At 42.3% G+C, this 27,058-nt stretch overlaps 1 protein-coding gene across 5 annotated transcripts in view; it reads right to left on the bottom strand.

Annotated features, from left to right (window-relative positions):
- Positions 1–27,058, bottom strand: part of mpp7a (membrane protein, palmitoylated 7a (MAGUK p55 subfamily member 7)) — a 173,412-nt gene that overhangs the window by 11,491 nt on the left and 134,863 nt on the right. For all 5 annotated transcript variants that reach the window (XM_039789958.1, XM_039789954.1, XM_039789956.1 and 2 more), the window contains 4 exons: positions 21,056–21,226; positions 10,254–10,334; positions 5,088–5,181; positions 648–756 (listed from right to left, as the gene is read on the bottom strand). In XM_039789958.1, coding sequence (XP_039645892.1) covers positions 648–756; positions 5,088–5,181; positions 10,254–10,334; positions 21,056–21,226 — 455 coding nt within the window. The remainder of the gene's footprint in view (positions 1–647; positions 757–5,087; positions 5,182–10,253; positions 10,335–21,055; positions 21,227–27,058) is intronic.

The following is a 27,058-nucleotide window of genomic DNA, read 5'->3' as shown; positions in this document are numbered from 1 at the left end:
ATACAAATAAAGCTGCCTTGCCTTGCCATAGTGGAGGAAGGGGTGGGGGGGTCAGCTTACACAACACCACAAATGTATTCATAAAGCAAAAAAGCACAGACGCAAATGTACATACACCCACATGAGCTTCCGCAGACTCTTTCTCACACACTTTAGCCGAGGGCTCTGGGGCTGACTCTCATTGCTGCTCAGACCGGGGTGGTTTGAGAACCTGCCAGGCTAATCTATATAATGAAGTATTTGTGCCTGTCATTATCCACTGAGCAAAAACAAACAAAGGAGCTGATGGGGCAGCAGCTGGATGATACGGGCCCGACCCTGGACTAATGGGAATCATGCTCAGAGGTTTCTTGGGGCTCAGCGACAAGCCGGACATTTATGTAGGGTCTGATCGCCACCACCCAAGACATAAGCCGAAGAGGAAATCTTCAAATAGAGGAAATTAGCGGTTATTGCTCCCTGAAAATGCCCCCTTTAAAACCCACTTTGCTAACCTAGTAGGCAGCCAAGGCCTCAGGAAAGCCAGGGATGAGATAGATCTGTTTCTGAGGTAGGTAGGGGCAATGGTGCAAAAAGGTTAAAAATACAGGGAAGTGTGGGATGGTAAGATTCAAATGAGATAGAGAGGAAGGGTTTGTGTCACTTACATGAGGCTGGACATCCAATAAGCACACTTTGTTCTTGGAGAGGACGGAGCGTATCGAGTCTAGACTCGTTCCGTAGTAATTCCCTTTGTACTCGCCATACTCAATGAACCTGAGAGGTTGAAAGAGAGAAGAGATGAGAAGATTGTTAAGTAAGAAAACACCATTTTTGTGCAGGGATTAGTGTCTAATGCAACACTAATGTCCCTTTCGAAGTAACATTAGAATCTCGTCCTAATCTGGTCGACTGTGTCAGCACGCTCCTGAGATTTATCTTAGAAATAATGATATATAAAAACCCTACAAATCCACAGAGACAGGAGGATTACTCTTTCAACCGCTGACAGATCTGAAGATAGCATTCTCAAGCTGAATTGGAAAACCAGACGGTTTGGGCGAGCGTATTTTTAAATAATCTCCCATGCAACTATTTCAATTAGTAACACCTGTTTGTTCCAGAAAGACCACAAAGCCCCCGACTGCCTATCCCTCCTTTAATCCATGAGGATTTTAGCCCAGCAAGCAACTGCCTGGGCGCAAGCAAACAAAAACACTTCTCCACCAGATAATCTTCCCCCTTTCACAGCAATCAGCTGTCATGAGGAAAAAGCCACCAGTGTATTTTTAGCTAAAAACAACGAGGAAAAAAAAAGGCAGCGAGAAGAGTGGAAAGAATTTGAAGCTAATAGGACGAGCAACGGGCAGAATGACTGCCTCTGTGTAGCTGATGCCATGTAAAAAGAATTTTATGGTAATTGCCCATGTAAGAAAGTTTTACTGAGCCTTTTTTTTTTTTTTTTTAAAGGAAGCTTAAGTCTCGAACAAACCTCATATTTGGTTATGGGAAATTGATTTAAGAGCTTACAGTAGCCTGTATTGAAAAAACTCACACCTTGCAGCATTTTGCGCCGTTTGTCGTCAGAGGTGGAAGGTATATAGCTTACAGGAAGGCGTGCCAGTGTAGTGGAGGTTTGGCTATATTGAGAGTATGAATTGTTGCCATTTTGACACGGAACAGGGCTTCCCTTGGGAAAGTTGTTCAAGCTAAACACACGTTGTTGTGGACCCTTTTATTTCTGCATTGTTTCTGCTGCATGCAATGGGGCATAACGCAAACAAGGTCATCTCACTCCTCGTCTACTTTGCTGCCTTGTAATTTCAGCGTGGAGTGTCCCACGCATCCATCCCACATCATAGCTCTGTCACTCACCCCTCCGACTCCCTGAAAAACATTGCATGCCTCGACCTACACCGCAACATGGCCTAAATATACAGCACCCCCTTTCCCTTCTTCTCTCTACATGCTCTGACACTATGCCCTCACCACCACAGGCTTCCCACTGTGTGTTTGCGTGCATAAATGTTTTGCATGTGCACCCTACAGTATATCTCCCGCCCCCCTTCCAGCTTGTGTGAGACCAGCAGAAAGACATCAATCATTCTTATGACTATTACAACTTGCATTTCAATTTGTTGGCCACAAATGTCAAGGCGGGCCGTGGTGTGGCTGCATTCGCAAAGAGCGCCTCAGGAAAGGAGGAAGCAGAGACAGGAGACCTTGGGGCCACTGTCTGGAGATCTGTTACCAACACAGGGCCCGGCCCTGTCAACACCAGCTCACACTCCGTTAAAGAGAGACACAGACGACAACAGGGAGGCTGTCTTTGAACAGTGGCAGCAAGTGCTGGACCAGTCAGACTGTTGCACTGCCTCTAGTGGTCCAGAGGGATTCTCTTGTTTTTTTATTAGAGTGACGAGACTCAAATTGCACATGTTCTAAAAACTGTTTTATTCGTTCAACTTTGAAATAGCAAAATAAACCCTAATAAAACCTATTATAAATGTGATTGGGATACATGTCATTCCCTCTAATGTGATCAGAGATGAAACATTAGTCCATTAATCCTAGTAATGAGCTAAGGAAAGCAATTATTGGTTCAAGTCATGGCAAGAAAAACATGGCAAACATTTGCTAGTTCCAGCTTCTCAAATGTGAACATTAAAATCACAATTTAACTGACTGAAATGCATGCATTAAGTATTTGAGGCCTCTGTAAGGGAAAAAACAGATTTTGAGAATAAAGTCATAGCATTTGTCATAAATGTTATGGGAATAAAGTTTCTACTGGAAAAAAAAGTCCAAATATTTCGAGTATAAAGTTGTTCTATTACGGGATATTATAACACACACACACACACACACACACACACACACACACACACACACACACACACACACACACACACACACACACACACACACACACACACACACACACACAGATTATGAAGTGTTTTGAACAGCTTGTGAAGACATATATCAACAATAGCATACCTGCCTTAACTGATCCATTACAATTTGCATACAGATCAAAAAGTGAGCTGTTTATATTCTAGAGAAGCAATGTAATGTCAGGATAGTATTTATCAGAGTTTTTTTGTTGTTTTTTTTTTATTTTTTTTTTTTTTTTATTTTAGGGGTTGGGGCTTTTTCTTTTTTTTTTTTGTGGGGGGGGGGGGGTTTTTTAAAAGCACCCCCTCACATTTGGTGTTGACACTAAAAACACACTCTCGCTAAAAACGGGCCCTCAAGGCTGCTGTCTCAGTCCTTTATTATACGGTCTGTATACCTATGATTGTATTGCTAAACACCCCACTAATAGTGAGTATGAATAGTAATAATGAAATTTGCAGATGACACTGCTGTGATAGGACTCAATGACAGCAATAATGAAATTGCCTATAGAGATGAGGTGAGTAATTTGATCATGTGGTGCAACAGAAATAATTTGTCTCTCAATGTGGGGAAAATAAGGAGGTCATCATAGATTTTAGAAAGAACAAACCCACACATACACCTGTCTTTGTTAACAACTCTCCAGTTGAAACTGTTAACACCTTTAGATTCTTAGGCATCCACATTTCAGACACCCTCACATGGTCCTTCCATATCAGCTGTGCCATTAAGAAGGCACATCAGAGGCTTTATTTTCTGAGGTGTCTTAAGAAGTATGGTATGTCCCTTAACATTCTACAGAACTTTTACCACTGTACAATTGAGAGTATACTGACAGGTAACATTGTAGTGTGGTTTGGCAGGGCTACTTCACATGACCTTAATCTTCTGACAAAAGTGGTCAGGACTGCATCTAAAATCATCGGGGTTCCCCTTGAATCGCTCCAACACATTTACTGGAAATGCAGCACTAAGAAGGCACGAGGTATTCTGCAGGATTCTAGTCATCCGGCATACAATCTCTTCTCCCTCCTTCCATCAGGGAGACGTTTGCAGAGCATCCCAACGGGATAGTTTTTACCCCCAGGTGATAAGGTTATTGAACGATAGATAGTACAACAGGAAGGAGGGCTGTGGTCTGAACTTAGTCACTTATGTATATTGTGTTTGGATATTCTAGATGTTTTTAAACGCTATTATGTTTTAAAATTATTATTGACTGGTGCTGAGAGAGTGCTAAGGCACATTGTATTTCATTGCTGTGGTACTTCGTACTAATATACATATGACAATAAACTTGAACTGAACACAGACACAAACACACACACACACACACACACACACACACACACACACACACACACACAGACAGACAGACAGACAGACAGACAGACAGACAGACAGACACACAGACATCAGTTGTTATATTATAACAGCTATTATAACAGTGTCAAATTTCTGCAGGGTAAATCGAGACAGCTGTCCAAACAGAGTTTTCTGTTGCACGACTAAAACTACTTTTGAGCGTACACGTGTTCCACCAAAACAAGTTCCTTCCTGAGGCTATTTTGCAGCGGCACCGTTGTTGCATCTGGCACTCAGCGCCGCCCATGACGATTGTGATTGGTTTAAAGAAATGCCAATAAACCAGAGCACGTTTTTCTCCCATCCCAGTTGTATGGACTAGCGAGACCCTCCTCCGCAGCGCTGTGGAGGAAGGTCTGGCAGTGCGAGATTACAATTCAAAAAATTATATTTTAGTAAAGAAATCTCCTGGAAAAAGTGCATTTGTTTTGGAAACAGACAAATAGAAAAGATCTAAAAGAACTTGCACATTTGTTCAGGTGTTTTAAGAGAAGAGATGAAGAGTCTTCATACAAAATAAAACAAAAAATGATTTGGTAAAAAGTGGTTATTCCCCTATACTGCAAATATATGCATATTTACAGTATAGGTGAATAACCACTGCATATGGAAAAAAAGTTGTTGTGTGACCTGATATTAAGTTGTTTAAACTTTACTGCGTTCTCGGTCTTAATTGGAAATTGCCCACAGGGCAGCAGAGGGACGTTTTAAAGTTTATAAGTTGTAAATATTGACATCATGAATATCTGTAGTCCATGTCCACCGTATAAAGGTGAAATATGAAAGTTTGTTGGGTCAGTCAGTCAGTTTTCTTTACTTATACCGGACACAGTTGTGCCTACTTGTTATTGTGGATATCCGTCTCAAAGAGATGTCTGGAGATGAAGTGGTACTCCACGCCGTCGCTCTCCTGGTTCTTCTTGGCCCGACTTGTGTCTGTGAGAGAGGAGAAGAGAAGGAGTGATTACCTCAAACCCAGACTGTCTGACTCACTGTTGGGGCTAAAAGCATCTAAACCGAGCCCCTTATTAACATCGCTAGAAGTCTGAAACACAGCACACTGGGCCATGCCAACCCTTGTGTATATTATTGTGTAATAGCACTATAAAATACACAACCTGTAGTGCTGCAGCACTAAAGTCAGACACTTAAGTGACATTCAGCAGAGGTTTACTGTGTCTTATTAAATTTGTCTCTTGTAATGTGGCTGCAGGGCCTGTAGAAACAGAAGCTGTGGCGTTAGCCGCCAGTGTTAGCCTCTGTAAGTTAATTGAGTTTGGGAGCTCTCATTAACATCAAGTCTCTACATTTACTTGGCCATAAACCATAAAGCCTCGCTGTAAAATTGGCAGTGGGGGCAGCACAAGAGGGGAACGTGAGCAGGCAGCGCTGGAAGGGCTTGTAAGGGTCAAGGAGTCGACTCACACTCTGGCTCCTTTCAGGAGTACTCCAAAGGTCAGAGGGGAGAGTGTACACCCGTCAGACACTCCAACCAGCTCCAAAACAAACTATTAAACTTTTATCACCTGTAACCAAAACTGCCAAGCTCTGCTTTACTCTCCTCCGAGTTGTTCATTTTGTAAGCATGTGTTGAGGCTGTGCCCTGTTAGTGGACCAGTGCCTTTCCTTTACAGGGTCCAGACTGATCTACAGGGTTCATGGAAAACCAATGGTGTGATTTATACAATGCGTCACTTGCTTGAAAAGGAAAGACAGCCATAAATCCTACTGTGGTGGAGAGGACACTGAAGAAGATCAATGACTTTCTGTCGTCAGCCCCAGACAACAGTAGGAAAAACATGAGAGGGAAGGCCAAAACAGCCTTGTCATAAGATAACATATATTTATACCTCCCATTCAGAAATGTGTCAGACACAGCCAAACAGCCTCTCGGTAGTTAGACTAACACCATCCATTATTTTGGCATCTGTTTTGTGGCGCAGAAAATAATTACAGTGCAACAAAAGAATGTGCATCCGTTCAATCCCAAATCATGGAAAATATCAGTAAACTTGGATTGGAATCAAAAAGTTTAACCCCCTACTCTAATGGCTTATTGCAATGCTCCTTGTGTTTGTTAGACGGCTGGTTTACATTTTACAGCGACAAGCAGAGAGGGAGAGAGAAAAAAAATAGCTTAACCGGGGCCACAAGCTGGTGGTCTCCAAAACTCCGGTTTTCAAATTAAGAAAAAGGGGTACTGCTTTCGGACTTAATCCGAAACAACAGCAAGTGTTAAACACATCCATGTGTCCATTGGCAGAAATCAAACATTAAAAAAAGAGGGAGACAAGATACTTTCCAAGTCTCTTTCCTCTCAATGAGAGCCAGGACTTGTGCCATACGTCTTCTATATGGGTCAGAATCAGTCTGTCTGGGCTCTATTAAAACACAGCATAACAGGTCACATTTGAAAACAATTAACATGCCTAGTGGAAAAAAGGCCCCACCGATGGGATTTTAACATCAGGGACATTTCTAGTGTCAGACTTCACTGGTACACATCCATTATGCCACACGGCATGTAACAAACCCGGCAATTAATATCAGCGGTCCTCATATTTCCTCAAAGTCATGTCGCAGTTTCCCTCCAAGCCCCAGATGTTAACTACGCAATTACTAATGCCACTGCCCTGCTTAATTGTATAAATCAAAAAGATTTATTTGTCCCGACGTGCTGGCTTTGGGACATCTCAGAACTGCAAAAAAACAAAGCTTGCAAGACTTGGAGAACCAGTCATTTGGATGGTGTTCAGAACTTTGGCAAGCTGTCGTTGGGTCCTTAAAAGGAAAATAAAAATAGGGAAGAGGCAGTGGAGGAAAGAGACAGAAAAAGACGGAAAGAAAGTGAGAAATAAGCTGTGAAAGAGAGGAGTGTGAGTAGCTTGGTGCCAATACATGAAGCAGTGGAATGGCATGTCTTCAGGAGGTAGAAAAACCCAGTTTCCTCCGTCATTCAGAGCTTGTCAGGCAGACTGTGAAAAGCTGACAATTACACAGGAGGAGAAACAACCGCCTGGGCCTTAAGAGAACCAGCCGTGCCCTGGGTGTTACTCACTGCCTGGCAGCTCCTTGTGTGTGTGTGTGTGTGTGTGTGTGTGTGTGTGTGTGTGTGTGTGTGTGTGTGTGTTTGTGTGTGTGTCTTAGACTGGACATTCATCGCTCAAACAGCACAAGCACTCTCACACACTGTGAAAACTAAACTGGAGCAAGTAAGCTAAACATCCTTCACCTAAAGTGATTCATTTGATTTGTTGCTAAAATCTCACGGGGTGCGCTGGGGCGCTGTGTAGTCTGCCATCGTGTGTGCTTACATTTCTCTGAGAATGTGTATCCAACGTGTTTGTCTTGGTGGACAGGTGTACAAGAGGCTTCTTGGGCACAAATGGATTGAGAAGTAGAGAGCAGAGAGGGAGGCAACTTATCCCCATGAGAACCGAGCTTTAGTGTCAGTTTTGTATGTTTGACGAGGGTCCTCAGCAGCTCACCAACACCACCAATCTTTAATGCTTATTCCATCTTTCTGAACAGCTTGATGTTTACAGTAAGTTGTCCTTAGGCCACATCGGTTATACTGAGAGCTCACTTACTGCCAGAAATGTTTACAGAACATAGAAATAACACTTGGTGATAAAGTTTTTTGCTTGGGTGTCCCGGTGGCCTAGTGGTTATGAAGCATGTAGGGCCCTATTTTAACGATCTAAGCGCATGGCGTGAAGCGCCTGGCGCAGGTGCGTTTAGGGCGTGTCCAAATCCACTTTTGCTAGTTTGACGGCGGAAAAGAGGGTCCGTGCGCCGGGCGCATGGTTCAAAAGGGTTGTACTTAGTTTCTTCATTAATTCATAGTTGTGTTTTGGCTGTAACGTGCAATAAACCAATCAGAGTGTCATCTCCCATTCCCTTTAAAAGCCAGGCGCGTTTGGACCTTGGCACATTGCTATTGTGATGGAGGATTTGCACCGTAATATTTTTATTTATAATCTTTTGCATGTTTGTGTGCTGCTGCACTTCCCTGTGTGTGTGTGTGTGTAACAAGCATAGTGTGCGTGCGTTGTGCATAAGCCTAGGCGCATTTTACTAATTTGCTGTTAAAATAACAATGAAGTGCTGCGCTATTGACTTTAGACCAGGTTTTTGTTGATCAATGGCGCGATCACTTCCCGCTGCCTCAAGATAGCAATACGCCAAGAATTCACCTGAACACACCTCCCTGTAAGACCAGCCCCCCCATGGGCGCAAAGATGGCCGCAGGTGCATTTGCAATTTTTATTACCATTTTCCAACAGATTTATACAATTCACTTACATATATACATAATGTGTGTAAATATGCATATAAACAGAAAACAAAACAAAACGTAAAAAGAAAAATCCTGCACACACTTGAAGTATTAAGTAAAAATATATCAAATCAGGCATTAGGAGGGCCGTCCAAATTTACTTGTTATAATAATTAATAAAAGGTTGCCAAATTGAGTAAAATGTTTGTTCTTTTTTCCTTAAAAGAATATAAAAAATTTTCCATTTGTAAATATTGCATTACGTCTCTAAGAAGGTTTTGATGAGTAGGAGGAATTTTATTTTTCAGTTTAGTAAAATTAGACGTCTGGCTAGTAACATCACAAAACACAATACATTAATTTGTGAGATGTTCAAATGTATGTCTGCAGGTACAACACCAAATAATGACATTACTGGATCTGCTGGGAGTCTAACATTAAAAATTGCTGACAAAGTCTCAATTATTTTAGACCAATAAAGGGTGATGAGGGTACAGTTCCAAAATGTATGTGACAATGAAGCAGGGGTATCGCCACAATGTTCACAAGAGGCGTCCACTCCCGGAAACATCCTGGACAGTCTTTGATTGGAAAGGTGCAATCGGTGCAGGATTTTATCGGTGCATTTGCTATTTTAACGACGCTGGCGCTGGACGGGAAATTGACAACTGTGTTGGTCTTAAACTAGCAAAGACACTTGCGTCGGGCTTTGCGCTGCGCCGGGTGCAAGATAGGGCCCGTAATGTCCCTGGTTTCATTTCTGCTAGGGATCATTCTTGCATGTCTTACTCTTCTCTCTCCCCCGTTTGCTACCTGTATCTTGACTCACTATCAAAATAAAAGCAAAAATGGCATTACAACAATAAAATCTTAAAAAATGTATTTCTATCTCAACATTTCTATTTTATTCTGCAGTTAAAAAGAGGTCAGATCTAAAAAATAAAATGTAAACATGACTATTTTTTGTTCCCTTTCTCTTCCTATATTCTGTCCTAACTAAGATAAAATAGAGAAAGAATTTATAGAATAAGAGAATAAAAGCCTAAAAAATGCAATGTTTGGATGCTACCGATTCTTTGACTGACTTTGTATCCAAGTACAACTTGTATGCAAAATGTAACCAATATGGCATTTTGGATGTTTTGTAAGCCTATTATGCAATATAATTTAAAGTATGTTTATTGTGGGTTGAACAGCATTATTCTATGTGCTGTTGTTCTACAATGTGTAGTTTTCTGATGTCCCACAACACAACTGGTTTTCTTATAAGCTGCTGTGAACGCAGCATGCGGAGAAAGCCGCAAAGTGGTATTTTATTTCCCTTTAAAAAGTAATTTGCCGGGTACCTGTGTAGCTCACCTGGTAGAGCCCGCGCCCATATACGGAGGCTCAATCCTCGACGCAGCGGGCTCGGGTTCGACTCCGACCTGCGGCCCTTTGCTGCATGTCGTTCCCCCTCTCTCTCCCCTTTCATGTCTAAACTGTCCTATCAAATAAAGGCCTACAAATGCCCCAAAAATAATCTTTAATAAAATAAAATAAAACAAGTTATTTGCCAATGAATAGCAGATCTAAAACCATGGTCTGGTAAAAGGCTTACGGCAGACACAATGTACAACACACACACACACATAAGACAAACCGATGCATACACAGAGAGGAAAGACTAGAAGACAAATGGAATCTACTGGGTGACTTGAGATTACCTCAACAGCTTGAGTGAACTTACGTGGGATGGTCACACTAAAGTGCTGGGGGTCTGAGATCAACAGTTTCCTCTTGAGTTCATTCAAGCCAACTCCTGTGGGTCCTGCACAAACACAAACACATTGTGAATATGAAAGAAGTCACAGAATCCACAACTACCTCTCTCTAATTACCAAAAGAGACAGGCTGCCATTCTGAATGTCTTCCACTCTTCGCTTAATGTACATTGACACTGTTAATGTTATTAGTAACAGCTGTGCTTTTTTAAAAATCATTTACAAATGAGGTTTTTATGTAACTATAATCACATAAAATATACTAAACACTACCATCAGCATTTAACAGATTTATAGGACAATATCAAAATTATTATATCAATATACAATAAGTTAAATATTTAGTAGTGCTCCTCCATTGAACCGGGTGGACTCAAAAGACACTTAAAAAAAAGATCAAAATTGAAGCAGCATAGTATATAATACATTAGATACATACTGTACAGTACATTACAATAACACCTGCACCCCAATTATATATTACTGGTTTTATTATCAATATGAGAGATGTGGAATAAGTAGTAGTTATATATATATATATAATAAAATTTAAATTTAAATATTGCATTATGTTACTTATATCACTAAATATTTTTCATCATCCTTTAATCACAGGGTTGGCGGTTCCAGCCCTGGCTCCTTCTGTCGGCATGTTGACCTGTCCTTGAGCAAGACACTGAATCCCTAGTTGCTCACGATGGACAGCGCCTTCATTGCAGCTCCCCCACCATAGGTGTATGAATGTGTGTGATAATGGGTGAATGAAAGGCAAAAAAAGAAAAGGAGAGGAATCCCTGAGAAACATTGAAAAACACTAAGATAGTTAGCTTGGAGAAGATCTAAGTTTACTGATGAAGCTGTAGAGGTGGACAATAATGCACTTTTCTTGTCAAACCGCAGTTATTTAGATCAAAAGTTAGTGCTAGTGTGTCTGGCTAAAGCTGGAGTTCACGGCAGAGAGTTGCTGATTTGAAGGACGCCATTTTGGACCAAAGAGGACGGAGATGTGTTCCCTGCCGAGGAGGACTTTGCCTTAGCTGGCGTCTGGTTTCGTTTTTCGTGTTTGAGCCGTGTTTCCTGGACTGACCGCAAACTGCAAGTTGGACTTTCTGTGCGTTTGCCTCACTGAAGATAATGTTGAAGATAAATGAAGATAATGCCCGCACACGAGCAACCGTCAGGCCTGCAATTTTTTGTTTTGTTTTTTCAATACCTAAGGAGTAAATCTCATCAGTGTCAGTTAGCCAATAAGCATGCAGCATGCTTCTACCGAGATCTCATAATATTGGTGATTGGCTGTCTAACGTTACAAAACTCTACTTTACACACAGAGACGGGACTCACGTAGTAGGAGCTGAAAAAAGAAGAAGAAAATAAGATTTGTGCCGTCATATGTAATTTGTTAAAATGGATATTATAAAACAAAATTGAAAAAAAAATTGTTTAGGAATGGGTATCGAAGTCACGGTATTGAACGATACCCAGCCCTACTTATAGAGTCTGAGTAAGTTCTAAGTGTTTTAAGTTGAAACTACATAGAGGGAAAATCAGCCCGGTCTCATGGCAGTTTGTGATACACGCACCGCGTGTGACGGTTCCTTTCCCCGTTCTTCTTTTCCTAACCACAACCGTCCCGTTGTTGTGGCGTTTCTTTTCCCCGTTGTTGTGTGCCCCTGCGCCCGGGGATCGCGTCCCGTGATTGGCGGTCCGGCCTGTTGTTGTGGCTGGCTTGTGGCGCCTCATTTCCCCGTTGTTGCGTCCCCCAGAGCAGGTTCGATAATCGCGACGTGTACACGTTCAAAATTCGTGGCGTGTACACGAAATAAACGTAAAAATCGTGACGTGTACACAAATTAATAAATGAAATAACGTGACTATTTCACGACCTGGCGTGAGACCGGGTTGGGAAAATTGTGTAAGGAGTAACTTTGTGTAATATTATTTTAAGGAATATTTCCATATTTCCATTTCCTTATTTAAAGGGTGTACTTTGTGATATGTTTTTTTTTTTATTCAGTCTAAAGGTTAAATATTATTCGTGCATTTAAGCAAACCTTCAGTAAACGATACCTTTTCCTTTTAAAGAGTTGTCTGGGGTCAGTTATTTCAATACAGCACAATAGATGTGTATGTTATTAGTAGGGTAGTATATGATTAACCCAAAACAGGTAAACCTCTGTGGTAGCCACCTTAAAGAGTATTGTCACAAGTCAGCTGGACTTTCCATCACATTCCCAGTGGGGAAACTGAGGCAATAAGTTGGAGAGGGGAAGGCAGGAGAGGTTATTGGAGTATTGTATATTTATTTATCTGTGGCTCAAAAACCTGAGCACCCGTCCAGCATTTAATAGCCAACTATCTAACATGTGGATATGGTAAAGTCCAATAAAACTTCAAAGTAATTTAATGTTGAAGGAACACTAAAAAATAATGATAGAACCTTGTTTACACTGGTTTTGGTTTGGTGGAAATCACTGAATCAATATCCAAATGTTCTCTCTTCTTTTACAGCTTTGCCTCCGTTTCTTTTTCTACTCTTTGAATTTTGGTTAGTTGTTATACGGGTGCTACATCAACTATTTGAACCGACTGGCATCAATGTCTTCAACGAACTGTCTACAACTCAGTGTTGGAGTAACAAGTGCATGGCTTGGCGTTTCAGTGTTTTACCAGAGCTCTGCAGTGGCTGGACAGTTAGAGACAGCGCTTGATCTGGGCTCGAGATTCCTTGCATGCCTGACGTTCTGGGCAGGCACTACAATCGCATCAAACCCTATTGGAAATTCACTTCTCCAGGCAAATGTGTTTAGCAGGCCGCTCATCTAAAACAAATGGACAATGAGTTCACTCAGCGATGCGGATTAGGTGGAAAGTGAGGGAGAGGGAAGGAAAAAATTTTGAAAAAGGCAAGCTCTGTATTTCTAAGAGAAAAGGTGCTCCTGTTTCCTCTCGTGCTATCTAGAGGACCAACACCTCTACATTTCCTCTGGTGTAAAGCAGAAAGGTTCTGGAGTGATCCACAACCTGATAAATTGGTGTGGACAAGAAGGCTCTTTTAAGCATAATATCTGAACACTGGCAGCCTTCACACACAGACAAATTCACACCCTATGCTTTCCTTTTACTTCAGCACCCAGTAACACATGGTTTGAGTCCTATTGTGCGACTGCTGTAAGTGATAAAAGCTGTTTCCTCAGCGCACTCACACTGTGAATTCAAAAAGAGAGAAAAAAAAAAAAGAAAAAAAGAAAATAGAGAAAAATACCACGACCCTCTTTGGACCAACGGCGCGAGGCATTCTGTGGTTAGCGTCTCTCATAAACAAGCACATGGCCAAGCGAAGACAGCAATCAATCTTAGCTGGGGAGAGGGAGTTTTTCAGTAAGAAGAAAAAAATAAAAAATTAAAAGAGTACCTGGGGGTGGAGAGCTTGGGTGATTTATTAAGATGAGGAAATGGAGTTCATTTTGAATTTGTTTCGGAAGCGCGGGAGGAATGCAGCGGTGCTGTTTGAACAAGGCTGTGGACCAATGTTGTTGTAGGTGCTGAAGGTGGCAGAGCGTCGTAAAAGAGGCTCTTTTATGAGCCCTATCACAGTGGTGCAGACAGTCCTCCCGGCAGGCCACAAAACTCTACACAAGCTTGTTTGCTTGAATCTGAGCGAGGATATCAGGGCCCGGGCATGGGGGCCCAACAGAGCCATTTCTGCTACACTTGGTATGACTAACGGCCCCACTTCTGCACGCTCGTAAAACCATTTTCACCTTGTATCATCGCTCCCTTGCTTGCAACTTGTGATATCAATGATGCATGGTAGCAGACCTTCATCAGAATACCTCAGATGGCGATTAAAGCTTATTCCAGCTGTACCACCGCCTGCCAAGGGGGCCCAACAGACCCACCACCAGGTCTTTTTACAAGTAGAAGCTATGCCCTGTGGTCCTGTTCCACCGTCTGACCCTAAACACGCCACCTCTTTGTGCATTGTTTGTCTTTAACAATGCCCCAATACAACAGCAACATTATAAATCTGAACACCACAATAAAAAAAGGCATAACTCTTCAAATTTTCTGGACTAAGCTGCCATATTTAGATTGTGTTTATGTGTTTTTCTCTCCCTCCATTTGTCTCTCTCGCTGGCCCTCTTGCGGTACTTCTGGCCTTGCAGACTGCTGTGCCAGTAAAAGTGTCATTTTTCATTACAGCACTCATTAGAGAAGTTGCTTTTAATATCTCGAGCTTAATAACTTCCAGGCCAAGCGTGGAGCACATCGCATGCAGTCTGTGAGCGAGAGGTCGAGGCCAGGCCCGGCAAGGCCCTACTTCTGGGCCCCAGAGCCTCGACCCAGCCTTAAACCTCCCAGCCTGCATCACATCCAGGGCAGGGTATATTACAGCACTACTCATAGTGCTGGCCCTGCTGCTACCACATTTAAAGGATGACAGTGGTGCAATGTGGTCACAGCAGATCATTTACAATGGACTGCTACTACATTTTCAACAGGAGTTGAAATAGAGTCCCAATTTTATATATTTTGATAAACATTCACTTAGGCATTGGTGTATATAAAATATGTTTGGACTTAACCCCAAACTAAAAGCTTTCAATTCATCTTACTGTAAGTTCAGTGTGTCAAGTTACAAGAAAATGTGGAAATCAGCACACCATTTTGTCAGGTTAAATAATCAGATTTCTTTCAAAACCATCAGTGGTTTGGTCAAACTATGCATGCAGTATGTAAAATATATTTTTATTGGCAGTCTGATTTAAAATGTATAAAAACCCAGATAAGCATCTTGATTTGTCTTTGAAACAGATCTCAGACTCTGTGCAAGAGGTGGGCAGCAGGTCATTCATTAGTGGGTACTGTGGACCTTTGCCTCCACATTAATGAAGAAAGGCCTCGAGGCGTTCCTGAAAAGCTTTGAGAGAGGGGGATGTTTGATATAAAAATAATGGGGGGATTGTGCTGGAGCAAAGGGGCTGAGCTGGGCTAAGGTCATGTCAGGCATGCAGGGTTGTGTCCTGTCTGCAAGTACTACAATAAAGCAGACTTTACTTTTTCTCTGAAGTGTTACATTTACTGTTCGCTAAACCATTACTTCACCACATGTTTAAGGCTGTAGATGGGCTGTAATAAGAGGAATACTCCTAATGTAAAGATGTGTAAAGTAATAATTTTTTTGCCTTTAAAAACCAAAACACAACAGCAGAAGTGTAAGGAAAGAATTACACTGTGTGTTTAACGGCGTTAACATAAGTTGCAATCGTTAGCATGTCCGGCTAACAAGCTTTCTACCTACAGGAGACTTCCAGAGCCAAAGAGCATGTAATTAGCTAGCTATCGTATTATGTGGGGTTAAAAAATACGTAAGAAAAGAAAAATCCTGTTCACAACTAGCACATCCACTGCGTGGAAATCAGTCCTGAATGCTATCATAGTTTAGATTATAGCTAGCAGTTCTGTTCTATAAAGCCCCTTTCACACATGCACTGCAACCCTGCAATTATCTCCTCCTAGAAGGCGCAGAAACTCTCCAGTCGCCTCTCCATCAGCTCCGCAAAATTTATGCTGGGTTTTTCTTTTTTTACAAATATTAGTCGTGCTTTATGTGGTTGACATTGGACGGTGATGGCATGTGGCTATGAGTCGCTCATCAGGATTTGGAAATCAACTTTGAAGTAGTTGAAGTAAGGCTGTGTGTGTGTGTGTGTGTGTGTTAATCAAAATTTTAATCGTGATTATGATTTTGGCTCCTAATGATCACAAAAAAACAAGTATTTTGCACATTACATACAGTAAACTTTTATTTTGTCTTGTGTTCTGAATGAAAAGTATGAAGGGAAATGTCACAGTTGAAGGTTTTTCTCTGTTGATTTGTTTAACTGTTTCACAGTTTTTAATATTCAATAATTGCAACATCTTTCCAAAAGTTAACGAGGAATTGTGTTTAAAGGTCCCATGGAATGAATATTTCACTTTATGAGGTTTTTTAACATTAATGTGAGTTCCCCCAGCCTGCCTATGGCCAATTGGCTTGAAATGGTGATAGGTGTAAACCGAGCCCTGGGTATCCTGCTCTGCCTTTGAGAAAATGAAAGCTCAGATGGGCCGATCTGGAATCTTCTCCTTATGAGGTCATAACAAGCGAGGTTACCTCCCCTTTCTCTGCTTTGCCCGCCCAGAGAATTTGGCCCACCCATGAGAGAGAGACATCATGGCTTTCAAATGAGCAAAGTGGCAGTTGGTCAAGGCCACACCCCCACTCTCCACCTTGCCCCTCCCTCTCTCCTCCTCAATACCTACAGACAAAGAAATGGCACATAGATATTTTATCAAATTACCGGCCCATCTCTAACCTTCCATTTCTCTCCAAAGTCATTGAAAAAGTCATTGTCACTCAAATCCACAACCACCTTCATTCACATAGTCTTTATGAAAAATTCCAGTCTGGTTTCCGATCCGCCCATAGTACAGAGACAGCCCTGGTCAGGGTCACAAACGATTTGCTTGTGGCTGGTGACTAGGGGCTCCATCCCCCTCCTGCTCTTGGACCTCTCAGCCGCCGACGACATGTTGATCACGCCATCCTCCTCCACCGTCTGCAACACTTCATTGGAATCTCACACACAGCACTTCAGTGGTTTCGGTCCTACCTGACTGATAGAGTTGAGTATGTTGCCCTGGGGGAGCCAGGTCAAGGCCCCACAGTTACATGTGGAGTGCCTCAGGGTTCGGTCCTTGGTCCCACCCTTTTTTCCATCTATATGCTCCCCCTGGGCAACATCATCAGCAGGCATGAAGTTGCTTTCCACTGCTATGCTGATGATACTCAGCTTTATGTCAGGTTGGACCCCACATCCTCCGCATTATCACTCACCACTCTGAATGCTTGCCTGGAGGAGATAGGGGCATGGATGACTGACAACTTCCTTCAGTTAAACAGCTCCAAAACTGAAGGACTCCTCATTGGGACCCCACACCAACTCCGATCCTCCACTCTGACCGTTTACTCATTTGCTGGCCATGACATTCCTCTTACATCCCCTATAATAAACCTGGGGGTTCGATTTGACCCCCACCTATCATTTAACACTCACATCCAATTAATCTGTAAGACTGCATTCTTTCACCTCCGGAACATCTCAAAACTCCGCCCCTTCCTCTCTCTTTCTGATGCAGAGAAGCTGGTCCATGCCCTTGTCTCCTCCAGACATGACTACTGCAATGCCCTCCTCATTGGGATCCCTTGCAAGAGCCTGCAGAGATTGCAGTACATCCAGAATTGCGCAGCCAGGGTCCTGATGAGGGTGCGCAAATTTGAGCACATCACACCCATCCTCCATAAACTTCACTGGCTTCCTGTTAGGTTCAGGATTGAGTACAAGATCTGTCTCCTGACCTATCAGTGTATCTACGGCAGCGCACCCCTGTACCTTAAAGAACTTACCAATAGACATAACCCAACCCGACATCTCCGTTCCTCTGACAGCCACAAACTCCAGGTCCCCAAGTCCAAACTCCGCACTATGGGAGATAGGGCCTTCCAGGCGGCTGCGCCTCGACTGTGGAATGCCCTCCCAAACAACCTGAGGGAACCACAGTCTATAGAGGTTTTTAAAAATAAATTAAAGACCCACTTATTTTGTATTGCATTTTCTTAATATAATAATTTTTTTTTTTTTTGCTGTTTTTAACTGTTTTAAACATTTACTGTTTTTATCTGTGCACCTGTAGCACTTTGAGATGTGTCCTTCACGTGTAAAGTGCAATACAAATAAAATGTATTATTATTATTATTATCACATCCTAAGGAAAGCTCATTGTGGGACTGGCTCTAGTGGCTGTAATTCTGCACCAAGGCTGAATTTTGGGAAAGAGACTTCAGATACAGTATTAGGGGACCACTAAGGCCTATATAAAAGCATCCAAAGAGCACCATGTCATTGGACCTTTAATAATCTTGATTTCAATATTGACCAAAATAATCGTGACTCCATAATCGTGCAGCCCTAAGTTGAGGTCTCTTCATCTAAGCCATCTACCTTTCTCTTAGACCCCATCCCAACGAGGTTACTTAAAGAAGCGTTACCCGTGGTTAACACTTCATTACTAGATATGATCAATGTCTTTATTAACAGGTTATGTACCGCAGTCATTTAAAGATGCTGTGATAAAACCTCTTCTGAAAAAACCCACCCTCGATCCTGAGGTCTTAGCCAACTATAGACCTATATCTAATCATCCCTTTCTCTCCAAGATCCTTGAGAAGGTGGTCGCTAATCAGTTATGTCACTTTCTACATAGCAATAGTTTATTTGAGGACTTTCAGTCAGGATTTAGAATGCATCATAGCACAGAGACGGCACTGGTGAAAATTACTAACGACCTTCTAACTGCTTAGACAAAGGACTTGTCACTGTACTTGTCTTACTAGATCTTAGTGCTGCATTCGACACTATTGACCATACCATCCCATTACAGAGACTGGAACATTTAGGTGGCATTAAAGGAGTTGCACTAAGCTGGTTTAAGTCCTATTTATCTGATCAATCTCAATTTGTTAAATATTAATGATGAATCCTCCAGGAAGGCTAAAGTTAGCCATGGTGTTCCACAAGGCTCAGTGCGTGAACCAATTACATTCACCTTATATATGCTTCCTCTAGGTAATATTATTAGGAAACACTCATTTAACTTTTACTGTTATGCAGATGACACCCAATTATACCTATCAATCAAGCCAGACGAAACCAGTCAGTTAGCTAAACTTAAAGCATGCATTAAAGATATAAAATCATGAATGACCTACAATTTTCTGATGTTAAACTCAGACAAAACTGAGGCAAACGCAAGTAGCTTTGTGGGCGGATCTCGGGCTGTTGCTATTATACCGGCGGGATAATGACTCTTGCGCCCGACGCAAATCTAAAATGGGTTGGTCTGAAGTAGCTACATTACTCATAGGTGTGGTTTGGGCGTAACGTGCAATAAACCAATCAGAGCGTTATCTCACGTTCCCTTTAAAAGCAGGCGCGCTTGTTCCATGTCGGATTGCAATTATAATGGCGGATTCGCTAGGCACACGCTCTAAATACATCCATGGGCGCACGCCAGGAGAGGTTCACAGCCGAGGAGACCGATGTTTGCTATTGATTTTTCTTTTTGAAAAAATGTAAATAAAGAAATGTCACAAAAACATACTTTCTACAAGTTTTGGGCTCACTCTCACTGAATCACAAGGTTATGAATGTGTGGTGATATATTTACAATGTAGTCTAACTGAGATAACTCTTGTTATGATTTGATACTATATATAAAATTTAATTGAATTGTTATCACTGTAAACCTCATATGTGCTGTAAAAGGTCAATTGCTCGGATAAAAATTGAAAATGGCCAGAGTACAGGTTGAAAGTGGGGATTTTGCTTGTTGAATTTCTAAACTTATCAATTGCTTAAATAGTTTAAATGTAGTGTTGAAAAAAACATGCCCTTACATTGAGGAATAAAGTGACTCACCCCTGAACAGCAAAAGGAAAGAGCAGTTACAGAGAAAAGCAGTGGAAAGGAAAAGATTTTGAATAAAAAAAATCAAGAGACTCCGGGGAGAGGAAGAAAGAGAGTAGGGAGGCAAAGAAACATAAAGCAGATCTTTCCTTGGCCCTTCGCTTCATTACGTGTGAAATTGTCCATAGGTTGTCCTCCAAATTATGGACGTTAATTGAAAATATTTACATTAGCATGACAGGTGGGAGAGGTTCAGCATCCTCTGTGTAAGGTTGTGACATGCTGGCAGGAAAATGGGCTTGCTAATTAGCAACACGCCTGATGAAGTCCATGCTCTGTGAGGTGTATTTAAGTGAACCAAGGCCTGGTCAATCAGGCTAGGAACAACTCTGCAGAGAGCATGCGTGAGACAAAAAAAGAGAGACCTTGTTGCCAGTGGTGTTCACTTCTAGATTAATCTTACAAACTGCTGTCAGAATATGTGAAATGAAAAGATAAAAGCTGGACCCAACTTTTGAGTATATCTCTTCCCTTGATGAATGGAAATAGAGGCAGGAATGTTTTGTTCCATCTGTGTCTGAGACATTCCTGTCATTTTTGTCACAAGTAACAAAACTAATAAGGAAAATGTGAAAATGATCACTGATGGTACAGTTGGTCCTGAGAAAGTATGTGCTGTTGCACCTGGCTTAGCATATTGTTCCACTATTCACTGGCAACACTCGTCTTCCAACCACAAATACAGAATGAGAAACCGCTAAATTCATTTCAAGACCTTGGCACGTTATGAAGCTCTTTGGAGGGCTTTGTAACCCGCTCCTCGAGGCAAGTGTTAACAATTCCATGGGCTTGAAAAATTGAAAGGACATTGAGAGTGAGGTGCCGTAAATGAAAGTACTAAATGTGACTGATTATTACGTGGTCTGCTCTGTCGATTCCTCTAAGTGCTTCAAATCTAAATTAAGGAGGCCCAGGATGACTGTGTGTGAGTTCCCTCATTGGGAAGCCCATTTCTGGGTTGGGGGTCGTGAGAAGGTAAGGCCAAGCAATCTGGGGGTGCAAAACTCTGAGTCACAGAGTCGTTTCTGTGAGCTTTATGTGTCACCATGCTGGGAGTTTTATTCAAATCTATGGTGCCAAGTTTAACAGCAATAGAGCCCCCCCGCAAAAGCAAGGTGTGAGGTAAGCAGTGACATCAGAGCTTGACAACAGTGGCATTTTTAGATAACATTTTTGGAGTCAAGCTCTCTACTCACCTACTAGAACCACCAGCCTGTGTTTAGCCCCACTCTGCCTGCGGTAAAGGGTGACCTCCTCATAAGTGGGCACATCAGCCATGTCATACATTTCACTCTTCTTACACTCGTACATAGACTTGTTGGTCTTCTTGTCCTTCCTGCTCAGACGGAAGCTTCTCCTGAACCCAGCTGGAGGTTGGGATGAAAAGAGAGACGAAGGGAAAGGAGACAGAAAGAGACACATTAATTTAAAATATACCTAAAAAAAAATGTTTTGTGTCAGTATGTGTGTCTGTGAGGGTTTCTATATTCAGACACAACTGTATGCAGCCCGCAGCTGTGCAATGCGATTTATGGTCGTTTCATGTCTTGGCAAACACCTCCAGAGCTCGATGTCCAAAATCACATATTGTAGTGTGCAGCTCAGTTTTATGACAGCTGTCTTTGCTGTAGGTGAAGGAGGACAGCATAACACTCGGCCAAACAGTTTCCTTGGATATCACACTCAAACACTTTCTTCACATTTTCTCCTGGTGACATGAATTTTAATTTTCTTCTTTTCTGCATACACATATCTCTTGGAGACATATCTCTCTTGGTTAAGGCTTTTACATTTGTGAAAAGCTATATATAACATTATTGGATGTTTTCTCATTAACTATATTCCCCATTGACTTAAGGTCTTGTTTTTTTGTCTTGAATCTTATGAACTCTCAAGCCAGGTTTCTGCTAAGAGTTAATTGTGTAAAACAGAAGAAACTAGATGTTCTTTTTGAGTTATTGACTGCTACAGTATGTGAATTTACTGCTAGTTGGTTGATGGTTGATAACTGTCAGGCTATGATTTGCTATTCATTCACATTCCAATTTAGATAGTGGTGAAGTATGTGTCTGTCTATGTATGTGTGTATCATTTAGTGGTCTTTGCTGGCTTGCAGTCCTTGGACTGCCATCATAAAGGCTTATTAACAGACCGATCAAAGAGAGCGCACGCCTTGGTCTGATAATCTATGGCAGAATCAAAAGGAGACATTACACCAAATTAGAGGACTACTACCTAAAACAAGTTATTTCTCCACAACCCAGATGTCTAATATCCTATTTCTGCTTACTGCCGGGGGTTGTTTTTAGCCCTCTCTTTAACTATTTTAGGTTTTAATCAGTAATTTATAAACTCAAAAATATGATGCAAAATTAGGGTCGCGTGAAAATAATGGACAGGGGAGAAGAATCAGTAGTTGAAACGGCTTCTGATACCCGCCATCTTAATACTTTCCACAACATTTTCAAACTGATGTCATGCTGTGCAGACATGCAGCGAAGAGAGAGTCGGCATTCTTCTCAGCTCCCCCCCAAACAGTCCCTAAATAAGAGATGGAGCTATGGGCCTATGGTGAGTTACAAATGAAACACACTATAAGTCATTGGAGCAGAAAAATAATGTTTTTGCATGAGCTTATGTATACGTATGAGTGTACACACGCGCCTGAGTACTGCATATAGTGTTACATTGAACATTTAGGGCAGACTTTGTTCCACTGTGGGCAAGTTGTGGCTTACGTTGTCTGTGCCATTTCTCCTGTGGTTAATCTACTCATTCAGCACCCTCAACCCCCCTACCCCCACCTAGGGAGTATTAGCCTCTGCCACACAGTGGAAAACATACCCAGCTCATCTGCATTTCTCCTGTAAAGACATCAAACTGTAACCAATATCCACAAGGGTTGACATCATTACAATAAACATTAAAAGTTTAATGTTAATGATATCCCATTGAGTCCATTTTCTGGAAGTTCAAACCCAAAAATCCACTCTGGTAAGTCATTTATCATAATGTAAACACACTACTGGCTAATTAGGCAGGCCAAACGCAATCTCCTCTACTTTCCACAGGGTGGGCAGGTGCACAGGGTTTCATTACGAGGCTCAAAGGTTATAAATCGCCATCCCTCAGCTGCGGGGGGCCCACCGTAATCTAGTGCCTCTCAAGATCACTTAAACCTTTCTACAGTAGACAGCTCCCTCCACATAATGACGGAGAATTCTTCTGCCCTCCCCTCTAGCGTTGCCAAAGGGTAAATAAATCAAAGTGTTGTGCAGCAGCACCCCATCCCTCACTAAAACCTCCCAACAACCACCTCATCTTCAGCACTGACGGAACTGAATTAGACAGAGTGGATGGAAATTAATTCGATCCAGAATTGAGGAATGATTCAAGTCCTGTTCAAACCCAGACAGCCTGCCTGTTTGTCATGAAAATCCTTGGGTATGTTGGAACACCAACATGTTTGTCACAGGAAAATCCAAGCATGAGGTTACTAGTAGAAAAGGAATGTTTGATATGTGTGGCACTGAGATCCAATACCTCTTAATGTTTTGACAGGTTAAATCAAATTTGTTCGCAATATATCTGTTTTGAATTTCCCTGGAATGAGAGCTGGGTAGTCACAGTGTCCTGGTGTGTTTTTCTGCAAAAGAGTTGTGTGTCTTGGGGTATGGAGTTAAAGTTTCCTTGCTTAATTCCCACAAGCAGGCAGGCACGCACGCAGGCGCACGCACGCAGGCAGGCAGGCACACACACACACACACACACACACACACACACACACACACACACACACACACACACTTAGTGAAACAGAAACATGAAAAAAGTGGAGGAAAAAAAGATGAGCATATTTAATGTAGTGTAAACACAAGCTGTGACTGCACGCACACACACACACACACACACACACACACACACACACACACAATTGCTTGAAAGTCGCCAGCTGTCCTGCAAGTCCATTTTCCAGTGTGATAATATCTAACAGCCACGTAGGAAATTCAGCATGTGCGTATAGAAAGCGCCATGAGGCCACTGCCAACTCTGAATACAAACTGCCCACTCAGTAAGATTGTGTGCATTGCTACAAATCCCCCACCTTTGGTGCAGTTAAGACAAATGTTCATACAAAAATAACAGATGACTCAAAAAGACTCAAGTCGTGCATTTGCCAACGGGCGTCTGAAAGAGGAGAAGCCTGAGAACAATACAAGCATCAGGTCCTCCAGACATCACGTGTAGGCGATCAGCGAGATGACAACACAGAGAGGAATAAAAAATGACATTTTCCCTCCAGTCAAACTTCAGTTTGCGCAGAGAAAGAAAACATGCGGTGAAGCTGAGAGGAAAAGGATCCCAGTGAAACCACCTGTTGCGAGGCCCTGGTGCCGTGAGGGCTGCTGTCTGAGGCCCGTGGACTAAATACAGAAGTCCATGCTGACAGCTCTAGTGCCATCCTGGCTCTCCGGGCAGGGGGCCCTCTCTCTCCTCTGGACCAATGGAGACGACATTTATGGAATTAACCATGCATGGCAGCTGGGGATTAAGTGAGTATTATGCTTGTGGCTCTATGCTGCACGCTGTGGTTAAACGCTGTAACACTTAGTCCCGTTCGCGGGCACAAAATGAGGGGAGAATTACCGGCTCTCTCGGCCTCACTGGCTTGGTTGGAATGAGAAAGGCTCATGGTAGGCAGCTAGAGAGGTGGTGGACGCTTTCCACACTGTCAGCCATTATTACCCCAAAAATGAATAAAAAGAAAAAGAGCGTTGCTGCTCATAATGACAAAATACAAAAGCCTGGGGTAGACAGAAGGTCTGTTCTGCTTGATTTATCACCAACTTGATGTGTTTGCATAATACAAGGAGGCATGCTAAACTGTCAAGGCAAAGTATGCCTGGATTTCTGAAGATTTTACATTATTATAAAAACAGAAGTTGAGCTATGTCACTGTGGGCCAGCATGCACTGTAAAACGCCTCCAACAGTTTCAAGAAGGTCCCGAGGAGAGGAATTAAGAGAGGAAAGGAGAGGACTCCAGAGAGGAAAGGAATCAGGAGAGGAATCAGAGGAGGAATCAGGAGAGGAATCAGAAGAGGATACAGGAGAGGAATCAGAATGTTGAGAAGACAGCAAGTGAAAGGAAGGAAGGGAACATATCCAGAGAGACAGGTGTGTGTCCTTCAAATGCTTCCTCCACACGACTGTTAACAGGCATCTGTAAAAATGATTATGGCACAGTAGTAAAGTGGGCTCCAAGGCTGATCTTAGAATATTTGACTGTATCAAACATCTAGTTCTGGACACACTTGGTCTATACAGTACTGGATCCAACTTCTGGACACTGGAAGCTTCAGTCAAATTTCAGCCATGCCAATGTACTTTACTCCTCTATTAATAAACGCAATGAAAGCGATAGGTAAAGTTTTTTGGTGTGACATTTGAAATCAGAAAGCAGTCCATGGTGGTGAACTCATTAGACTCCTATCTGGGGAGAACACATTCTGGGAGTAGTTTCCACGGCCCCTGCACAAAGCATTTGGAAAGTGGTACCCAACCCAAGTGTTACAGGCTTATATGGTGGAATAGTGCTGTAGATCTTTGGCTGTAAGAGGTCCATTTGCGTCGAGTACTATTTGTTTTTCCCCTTCGTCTTATCCCACAGCTCTTTGGTCTCAGGAATGTCTCGTCTCAAAATGATGCCTGATGCCTTATGTGTTGGCAAAAAACACACAAACACACACGCATGCACGCACACAAGTACTTCTACCTCTACTGGAGTCCTTGAAGCCACTCTCAACATGCCAAAAAGGGCCTCTGAATGCCAAAGGTACTAAGGCTAAATGCCTGCTTTCTCGTTTGTCTCATCAGTCTGATGTTCAGACAGAGAAGATGCTCTACAACAAAGCCACAGTCAAGGAAATTCCACGTCTCTCTTCCGACTCTTTAAACAACTACAATGGTTGGTTGCTAATGCTGAAAAAAAAAAAAAAAGACACTTGTCGAGCCAGTGCATAAACCTGCTCCTATTGTACCAAAATGATGGATCTCATAAAAATGCGTATCATTTCAATCTTATAAAGTCAGGTTCCTTTGGACATAGATGGGGGAAAAACTCACTAATCCAAATGTGTTGGCTCCTGCACATTCCCAACTATTGATGAACTCATTTTTTATTTTAGTTTATAACAGTTTTCCATTTTTTTTTTTTCATAATTTGGACATAATTGGATTGTGAAGGCCTGATGGATATCGCAGCCTACGATCGTTCAGCTTCAACTGATTTGGAGCTACTTGCTTGCCCCTCCATCAATTTATCTTTCTCTCTGGATGTTCAGTGTGTGCCTTTTGGGATTATTTTAGTAATGGGTCACTCTGCCTATGCGTCTATAATCACAATGCAAGTTATGGATTTTTTGGTTGTGACTTGAGCAGAGTGCAGTGATGGGTCATTTGAAAAACACATCTTGTGCATTTTCTACACAAAAAATTCTGTAAAGAATTGAAAGTCTCCAAACACTGTTTTCTAGAAAGGCCCGATAAGAAGGCATTATGGGACACAGTTTTCCTCCTCCTAAATCAGACTTTATTCTTTAGTCTGATGGCTCTAAATTCAAGCAACATCTGAGCACAGGAATCTGTTCGCCCCCCCCCCAGTAGTGCTCGAGGATCGCTTTTGGCAAAGGCCCTTACAGACGTTGCATCACTGAGAGAGGCATGTAGGGAAAACAAACCAAGAACTATGGACAACAACTGCCTACCCCCTCCCACCGCCTCCTTTCTTTCCCCATGCAACCTCAGTAGCATTGCAAAAGCATCTGTACGTTCTAGGATTTCAAACTTTTAGGGACGAGCCAACTCTAAATCATACAACCACATCCAACAGGCTGAAAAGCCATGCAGCAAGTACTCACACAGAGAAGATGTTATTATAACTCCCAATTTTTTCTTCTCCTCCTCCTGAGGTTCTCTCATAACAGTTAAACCTCGTTCTGGGCTGCTGGAGTCAAGAAATGCTGCTAACCAGCTAGAGTGCTGGATGTCGTTTAGGTACTGAGGAGGAAGAGGAGAGGCTGAGGTCATTGACCCCATGGAGGAGGCAGGGTGACAGTAAGGGCAAGCCCGAAGGCGACAGAGAGGAGTGAAAAAAATGGACTGGTGTTTGGCAAAGTTTGGCCTTGGGATATGACCCTG

The sequence above is a fragment of the Perca fluviatilis genome, chromosome 22 (assembly GCF_010015445.1).
Source record: "Perca fluviatilis chromosome 22, GENO_Pfluv_1.0, whole genome shotgun sequence".
NCBI classification, from domain to species: domain Eukaryota; kingdom Metazoa; phylum Chordata; class Actinopteri; order Perciformes; family Percidae; genus Perca; species Perca fluviatilis.
The sequence above is the reverse complement of the archived record's forward strand: the minus strand, read 5'-3'. Positions and strand labels throughout refer to the sequence as shown.